Raw genomic sequence first — 8769 nt, forward strand, 5'->3', positions numbered from 1 at the left:
ACTTCGGTTCCGTCGCCCCCACATGTCCTTTTATTTTGGCTGCGCCTACAACTCCCAGAATGCAACGCGGAGGACGTAGGCGGAACCAGCTGGCAGAACCGATGTCTATGATTGGCGAAGAGCGCTGGGCCAATCGGGGGAGTTGTTGTTTGGCGGTCCAGGAGAACCTGTCCCGGAGAGTGGAAAGTGGCAAGATGGTGTTGGAAAGCACTATGGTTTGGTGAGTAACTATCTCGGGGCCCCGTGAGAGGCGGCAGTGGGTCGGGGGCGCGTGTCGCGCGGAGGCCGGGCGGGCCTGGGGTGGGAGTGGGGGTTGATGCGAGAAATGCGGCCTTGGGCCGTGGAGAAAGGAGCCCCAAGGACTCCCTGAGTCATCCCGGGGCCGGAGAGGACAGGCCCGGGGTACCCAGGTTAACCTTCACCCCGCGGACAGTCATTGGCCGGCCGACCCCTGCTGCCTTTCTCTGTTCCAGCGTCGTCTTCTCTAGACCAGCCCCAGGTTTGTGTTTAGCCAGAGGCCTGCTTCTCGGATTCAGCGTGGTAGTCTTCTGCCCTCCTCGCCTCTTCTCAACATAATAGATGTTAGGAAGAGAGGTGATAAATCCCTTCCCGGCCTATTCACTCGTCTCTAACTCTCTTACCTGTCCCTGTGTCATCTTCAAAGATACTATTTACAGAGTGCTTTCTGTGTGTCAGGCACTAATTTACTTTATCTCACTTAAACCTTACGGCACTTGAAGGTAAACAGCTCTTCACTTTACAGATGAGAATACCGAGTCTCAGCAGTTTTCAATGGCTTACCCAAAGTCACACAGCTACTTAAGCGGTGGAGCCTAGATTTAAACCCAGGACTCTGGCTTATCTGGTGAGCTGGCCTGACTTCATCAGTCTCAGACTTGAGCTGAGTGTCTATTATGAGTTGGATTAGAAGCTGAGGACACAGGACTTGCACGGTTTCAAGAGTTTCTTCTAAGTGTGAGCATAGAATATAATACGGAATAGGACACACACACACAAATCTCCAGTGGGAGGGAACAGGGTTTTCTTTTGGGGGAGGATAGCATTGCCCGGGTAAAATACAAGTAGAGGATGCTCCCAGCTAAATTTGAATTTCAGGTCAATAATACTTTTGAATATAAAGATGGCTATACCTGTATCCCAAATATCGCGCAGGACGTACTTGTACGAAAATGTTATTTGTTGTGTATCTGAAATTCAAATTTAACTGGGAGTGCTGTGTTTTTGTTTGCTAAATCTGGCGATCTCTGGGAGAGAGCATCTTAGTGGAGAAAGGGGGACAGGGTTTGGAATCCAAAAACCTGTTTTTAGGTACTTAACCAGCTGCGTGTTCTTGAGAATGTGGAAAATCTACGTAGAAAATGGGAACAATAGTAATACGCACGTACCTTATAGCACAGGTGGGTGAAATATACGTGATGGTTCTCTGTCAGCTGTATAGCACTGTGCATATGTTAATCGCTGTGGTACGTGAGGAGTCCTCAAGAAGAATTTAGAGGGGGCTTGAAGGGACTTGGACAAATGTTGGGAAGGAGCAGCCTGTACAGTTAGGAGGAACGGGGGAGAGCTGCTGAGGTGTAAATGCTTGGCGACTAGGGACTTGACTAGTGTGACCTCATTATAAGGTTGTTGGTTTAAGTTTAAGATGTTCCTTTTTGTTTGGAAACGTAGGTGGGACCAGGTAGAAGACCACAAATGTGAAGTTGAAGGTGGTTGAACTCTGCCCCGTACCCTTCAGCAGAACTGTTGAAAAACTTCTGAGGGTGATGAAGGCAGAGCTGCATACAAAATAGTGTTTAGTAATATTGATCTGGTTTGGCATAGGAGGGAAGATTGGCCCAGAGGGATAGGTTGGTGGCCTACTGTGATAGCCTGGCACAGAATAAAGATGACAGCTGCTCCTTTTTCCTGTGGGGCCTCATGCTTTGCTTTCCTCAGGATTCTCTGGAGTTGATTGAAAATTGCAACTATTTGACTATTGTTGGGCTGCTTGAGTCAGACTCCCAGCCAGAGAACTCCAGGCATCTGTATTCTTTTTTAAAATGAAGGCTTTATAGAATGGCTGGATAATACGCTAAGCCCTTATTTTGATAGGTTTTTTGTTGGGAAAAAATTACATACTGTTGTGCAAAAGTAGTCACCAGAAATACATATATTAGTCTATTCATGTAAAGTTCAAAATCGGGGAAATGAAACAGTGTGTTGTAAGGATACATACATAGGTGTTAGAGTGTCTGTGTTTTTAACACCATCGACTACTTCTCCCTCCCAGTGGTTCTGACACAGGACAAAGGGGAGAACTACTGCCGTGCTCTCCATTGTCAGTCTCCCCATTTCTCAAGGACGCTTTCTTATGACATATGATTTTGTCATATGTGCTTTTCCTCCAGCCCTCCCTCGTCCATCTGCTGGTCTTGCTCATGATCCACACTTTTTGGATCCTCAGAGCCTCCATTGTTTTTTATATTTGGACTCACCCTGGTATGTGAAGCTACAGAGGCAGTTAGTTCCCTGCCTGGGGAATAATCTGAAACAATGTGTCAGGGACAAAAGAATAGTAGTGAATGGTCAGTAGAGCCAGCCCTAGATTGAGTTGCCACTGTTAGGACCAGTCTGTTTCATGCTTACTGTCAGGCATTGTGCTAACTTTCCATGCATTTAATCCTCGCAGCAGGCCTATAGGGTAGGTACCGTAAAACCCGGTTTAGAGATGACATAACTGCACCTTAGAGAAATGAAGTTGCTTCCTCAGGTAGCAGAGTCAGGACTTGAACCTGTGCCTGAACACTGCCCTTTACTCCCTTTTCTGCTTTGCCTTCCAGTAGCTTCTTAATTAGCGCTCTTCATCATTTTAGGTTTGTATTTACTGGCAGGCAAAGAATACTACAGAAGAAAAGTGCCGCCCGAGCCCATATTTTGCCTGCCCTATAAATGAGATGTCTTATCTAGGACACAGCTTCCTTGCAGCATCAGCTGGAATCGTTGATTGTTAGAGTTCTGAGGGCCCTCAGGTCATCAGGAATTGATCCTGTCCAGGGGCCTGCGGAACTGCTTCCCTCCCTGCCTTCTTTTGGTCTCTGGAAGCCTGGAGCTTGTATTTCGTATCATGTGGATCCATGTAGACTGTGAAAAGTTGCAGGGAAAGAAGAGGTCAGACCTCAAATCCATGAAACCGTTTTTTGCACTTCAGTCCAGCTGACGGAGCAGATGCTTTCCTGCACTCGATGCTACCAAGTGTGTGGTTTTATAAATAGTTTTAAGTTGCCTTCTTCATTTCCTACCTTTGGAATGCTCCCATTTTAATAGCGGACATAGAATCCATGGCGATGTTTAATAACCCTTCCATGCACCTTATAAAAAGGGGGTTGAGGCACCTCAGTAGATCACAACCCCGGGTGCTTATCAGAATCACTAGTGGAGTGGAGATTTAATCTCTTCTTCCTTCTTTGGTCATTTTGGTCATTGAGTCTGAGGTAGGGCTTGGTCATCTGTATATTTAAAAAAGGAAAACAAAAGTCTCAGGTGATTCTGAGTTCCGCAGTGACGGGGAGCCGCTTACCCCACAGTGCCCCTCCCAGGAGAGGTGTGGAAGGGGGTGGGGGCCCCGGAACTGGAGAGAATGCCGCGGACCCTACACACCGTGCCTTCTCTGTCTTTCACTCCTAATCTGACAGCGTGGACAACAGTGAGTACATGCGCAATGGGGACTTCTTACCCACGCGGCTGCAGGCCCAGCAGGACGCCGTCAACATAGTGTGTCACTCCAAGACCCGCAGCAACCCGGAGAACAACGTGGGGCTGATCACACTGGCCAAGTTCGTGGGGCCGAGGGGCGGGGCCTCAGTGGGTGGGCGGGGCTTCCCCCACCACGTGACCCACTGCGGCTTTTGCCCGTCGCTTTCCTGGGCTGCCGCCTTCACTTTTCAGTGTAAATATAAAGAGTAACTGTTTTTAAGATTCAGCTGAAGTTAATACAGTTATGAAGCTAAATCTGGGGTAAAATTTCACGGTGTATTTTAAAGTCAGTGAAAAATGATCAGAGCCCCAGAGCTTCTATCACACATCCTTTACCCCAAAAATGTTGCTTTAGGAATTGATAATCCTCAAATGAGTAACCGCCCGTCCCAGTGTGTTAGCTGGAAAACAGAGCTAGAAATAGGGAGGCTGAGCGAGTCGAGTCGAGTCCCACTGTTGTGGATGATTTTTGGCCTTGCGAGCAAGACAGTGGGAGAGGAGTGAGGAAGAGACACGGGGAGGACAAGGGCCTGTGTCTACAAAATTAAGCACCCTTTAGTTCTGGGCCTCACGTCTGCTAAACACCAGATGGTTTTTTCCAGTTTCCCTGAGAGATAATTGGATATGACACTGTATAAGGTGGACCACATAATGATTCTGTCATATGTGTACACATATGCACACCGCGGGTTGGAACTGCGCCGGTCCTCTTATACGCAGGTTTTTTTCAGTAAATATATAGTCAGTCGGCCCTCCGTATCCCCAGGTTTCTCATCCACGGACTCAAACAGTCATGGATCGAGAGTGGTATTTTCGATCCATCTTTGGGAATCCCAGATCTGGAGGGCGGACTATGTGCATTGTTCTAGGCCATTTTATTAGGGGACTTGAGCATCCGCGGATTTTGGTGGGTGCGGGAGTCATGGAAGCCGTCCCCCACAGATACCGAGGGGCTGTAGTTAAGGTTTTGAGGAGTCAAAGATTATACACGGACTTTGGACTGCACTGGGGGGTCAGCGCCCCTAACCCCTGTGTTGTTCAAGGGTCAACTGTATTGTGAAATGATGAGCACAGGACGTTTGGTTACATCCACATCTCACATAGTTATTTGTTTTTCCTGTGATGAGAGGAATTGTAAGATCTCTCTAAACATTGACGTTTGGTTAAGAAAAACAGAGATTACAGTTATGCTCCAAGTCTCTAAAGAAAAGATGCATCCTGACCTGACGTGTTGGAAATGCTTTCTCCTCATCGCAGTGATTGTGAGGTGCTGACCACGCTCACCCCTGACACCGGCCGCATCCTGTCCAAGCTCCACACGGTGCAGCCCAAGGGCAAGATCACCTTCTGCACTGGCATCCGCGTGGCCCACGTGAGTCCTGGGTCCCTGGGATTGTTCCTCCCGGGCCTGAGGGTCCGCCTCCAGCGCGTTTCGTTTTTCCTCTGGACTCCAGCTAGAACCAGAGCCAGGGCAGAGAGAAAGGAGTGGAAAGGAGGTGGTGGGGTGAAGCCCAGGGTGGGTGAGGATTGTGAAGGGAGGCCCCTAGAATGCAGAGGGAGCGCCCCTTCCTCGCCCACAGCCAGCGGGAGGGCAGAGGAGATGGTTAGGCAGTGTGTGAGCGTGGTGGTGGGCTGGAAACTCATGGAAACCGCGACGGCACAGAGCGCGGGGCCTCCGGCTGACGCCAGCCCGTCTTCCTCCTGCACAGCTGGCATTGAAGCACCGACAGGGCAAGAACCACAAGATGCGCATCATCGCCTTCGTGGGGAGCCCCGTGGAGGACCACGAGAAGGACGTGAGTCCCGCGGCATGCGCGGGGACGGGGCCCCCGGTGGAGGCAGTGGGTTCCTGCCTCGGGGGAAGGGGGAACGGGGAGGTCAGCTGACTTCTGTGAGGTGTGTCACCCCTGGGTTGGAAGAGCTTTCCTCAGCTTTCTCCCCTTCTTCCCAGCTGGTGAAACTGGCTAAACGCCTCAAGAAGGAGAAAGTAAATGTTGACATTATCAATTTTGGGGAAGAGGTGAGTAAGGATTGGGTGGGGGCGCGGATTGGTTATGGGCAGAGAGCAGTCCTTACGCCGAGGGCAGCCTGCACCGCGGGAGAGGCTGCGGACGAGGTCGGACGGCAGAGAATGGGGAGCGCGCGGCAGGACAGCCCTGTGTTCCTCCCGCCCCCAGGAGGTGAACACAGAAAAGCTGACAGCCTTTGTGAACACCTTGAATGGCAAAGATGGAACCGGCTCCCATCTGGTGACAGTGCCCCCTGGGCCCAGCCTGGCTGATGCCCTCATCAGCTCTCCAATTCTGGCTGGTGAAGGTGGTGCCATGCTGGGTCTCGGTGCCAGTGACTTTGAATTTGGAGTGGATCCCAGTGCCGATCCTGAGCTGGCCCTGGTGAGCAAACGTTGACCTCGGGTGGGGCCCAAGGGCCTTGCTTTGTCCTCTGCTGACATACGCACACGCCACATAGCCTCTCGAGGGCTAGGCAGCCCTCAGCACCCTCGCCCACCTTCTCAGACCCCCTGTGGTCCCTCGGCCCCATAATTCTGCCTGATCTCTAGGGCACCAGTGCCAGACTCTTGTTCGCTTCTCCTGGTCATTCCCCAGGCTTCTTGCAGGTCCTTCCTTTTGTCCTGTGTCACCTCCCGGGCCCCTTCCCCATATCCGTACAGCAGACGCTGCCCCCTGTGCTCCTTTGCCCGCCTCAGTGGACTTCCCCAGCACTGAGGGGGGGAGCCCGGCCGACCTTGCCCTGCCCTTTGCCAGGCCCTTCGTGTTTCCATGGAAGAGCAGCGGCAGCGGCAGGAGGAGGAGGCACGACGCGCAGCTGCGGCCTCTGCCGCCGAGGCCGGGATTGCTGCGACTGGCACTGAAGGTGATGGACTGGAGTCTGGGCTCCCAGGATTGCAGGGTGCTCGCTCAGTGGCGGTGGGGCATCTGCAGTGTGGGGAGAAGGGGCTGAGGGGATGGTTGGGGTGGGCGGGGGTCTGTGGAACATGGCACCAGTTCTGCCCTGCCGCCCTCTCCCTTTCCCAGACTCAGATGACGCCTTGCTAAAAATGACCATCAGCCAGCAGGAGTTTGGCCGCCCCGGGCTCCCGGACCTAAGCAGTATGACTGAGGAAGAGCAGATTGCTTACGCCATGCAGATGTCCCTGCAGGGTGCCGGTGAGTGGGCACAGGTGGCTGTGCTCGGGCCCGGGGCCTGGGCTGGGGACTGGCTCTCACCAGACTGACCTCTTCTCCTCAGAGTTCGGCCAGGCAGAGTCAGCCGACATTGATGCCAGCTCAGCCATGGACACATCTGAGCCCGCCAAGGTGAGGGCCGCTTAGAAGCCCCTGGTGTTCAGGCCTCAGCCCTCGGCCTGGGACGTTCGTCTCCCAGGTCCATAGATGAGCTCTGAGGAGCAGAAGGAAACAGACACCTGGGTGTGTGTTTCTTGTATGTAAACCTTGCAAAGGCAGCAGAAAGCTTGTGGTCAGAGTTGGGGACGTGTCCTAGTTTCTGTCATCGTCCTTGCTGGTGGGAACAGTCTGGACGGTCTGTAGGATATCATCCTCTTGGGAAAGTGGAAAGAGGGTCTAGGAAAAAGGAAACGGGGGAGCGGGTGTCTGGTAGAGGAAACCTGGACGTGATGGCATGTTTCTACCCTCTGAGCTCAGGAAGCAAAGCGCCCAGGCTTCTTCCTGCCTGGTCAGTAATCAGTGTTTGCGCTCGTACTGTATGTAGGCACTGGGTGTTTCCCGAGTCGTCCTTCCTGCCCTTGGCTGAGGTGCCCCAACCCCTAGACAGTCAGGTGGAGAGGGTCTCAGGCAGCCGTATGCGCACGGCTCTCACGCTTGCTCGCTCGCTCCCCCCCCACAGCTGACGTTGCCCTTTTTCAGGAGGAGGATGATTACGATGTGATGCAGGACCCCGAATTCCTTCAGAGCGTCCTGGAGAACCTTCCAGGCGTGGATCCCAACAATGAAGCCATTCGAAATGCCATGGGCTCCCTGGCCTCCCAGGCCACCAAGGATGGCAAGAAGGATAAGAAGGAGGAGGAGAAGAAATGAGACTGGAGGGAGAGAAAAGCTGAGCCTGCTCAGGCCTGGCTGGGCAGGCGGGACGTGGGGTAGATATGATATCTGTAACCATTAGAGCTAAATAAAGCTTGGCAACTTTTTGGGTTTTTTTTTTTTGTTTTTTGTTTTTCTTTTTTGATTCAAATGGTGGCTTTGTGTGAGAGAGGAGTACGTGGCGTGAAGGACAGAATCCCCCGTTGAGTTCTCTGTGTCTCCAGGACCTGGGCTCTGAATGTTGACTTGCTTACCTTCCCCTTCTCCATCACCATCTCCATCACCACAGTCCCGTCTCCATCACCGCAGTCCCTCATATTTCTCCTGCCCGGGGGCTATTTTACTTAGGCCTTAAGAGGAGCTTTGCTGAGAGTCACTGTGTTAGGCACTAGGGCCATAGAGGTGACTAGAAAACTGCTGGCCTTTGGGGATTCAGAGGCCATGCCAGGGCCAGCCCATAAAGGAGCGATGGCACACGCCTGCTAAGTACCCAGGAGCATGAGCGAGGGCCAAGGCTCACAGCCTCTCGGAAGCCTCCTGGAAGTGATATTTGAGCCCTCGAATGGAGAAAAGCTCATCAGCTGACAAGGAAGAGATGGGGGCCCTTCCAGCCAGTAGGAACAGTATGTGCTGATGGTTTGGAGGAACTGAGTGGCAGGAGACAGATGAGCAGGCAGCAGTCACCACCGATCAGGGATCCTCCAGACCCAACTGACAGTGGGGTCTGGAGCCTCAGAATAAACATGGTGCTTCTCCTTGGAGCACCAAATTTAGAGGAAGGATTTTTGTAGGATGTGGAGTAAATATAATTCCCCACCCCTTACCATATTTAAAGAGGTAAATAATATTTGACACTTTACCTGTATTCAAATCGTGAAGCATAAAAACAAAATGAACCTATTGAAGTCACTCAAATGTAATGACGATGTTTTCCCGCCATATGCGGATACCTCCACTT

General features: G+C 52.0%; 1 protein-coding gene across 1 annotated transcript; it reads left to right on the forward strand.

The window, feature by feature from the left end:
- Window positions 1-136: 136 nt before the first annotated feature.
- On the forward strand, window positions 137-7925 carry PSMD4 (proteasome 26S subunit ubiquitin receptor, non-ATPase 4). Its single transcript, XM_033092102.1, has 10 exons — window positions 137-220; window positions 3693-3833; window positions 5011-5125; window positions 5463-5549; window positions 5705-5773; window positions 5931-6146; window positions 6519-6627; window positions 6789-6920; window positions 7003-7070; window positions 7638-7925. Exons 1-10 carry the CDS (start codon window positions 195-197, stop codon window positions 7806-7808), a joined length of 1134 nt encoding a protein of 377 aa, XP_032947993.1. The 5' UTR covers window positions 137-194; the 3' UTR covers window positions 7809-7925.
- Window positions 7926-8769: the final 844 nt, after the last annotated feature.

Source organism: Rhinolophus ferrumequinum, chromosome 22 (assembly GCF_004115265.2).
Source record: "Rhinolophus ferrumequinum isolate MPI-CBG mRhiFer1 chromosome 22, mRhiFer1_v1.p, whole genome shotgun sequence".
Classification (NCBI taxonomy): Eukaryota; Metazoa; Chordata; class Mammalia; order Chiroptera; family Rhinolophidae; genus Rhinolophus; species Rhinolophus ferrumequinum.

Coding starts and splice junctions, on each gene's coding strand:
- PSMD4 (XM_033092102.1), top strand. CDS start 195: ATGGTGTTGGAAAGCACTATGGTTTG. Junction 5,126..5,462: donor CTGGCATCCGCGTGGCCCAC/GTGAGTCCTGGG, acceptor CCTCCTGCACAG/CTGGCATTGAAGCACCGACA. Junction 5,550..5,704: donor TGGAGGACCACGAGAAGGAC/GTGAGTCCCGCG, acceptor CCTTCTTCCCAG/CTGGTGAAACTGGCTAAACG.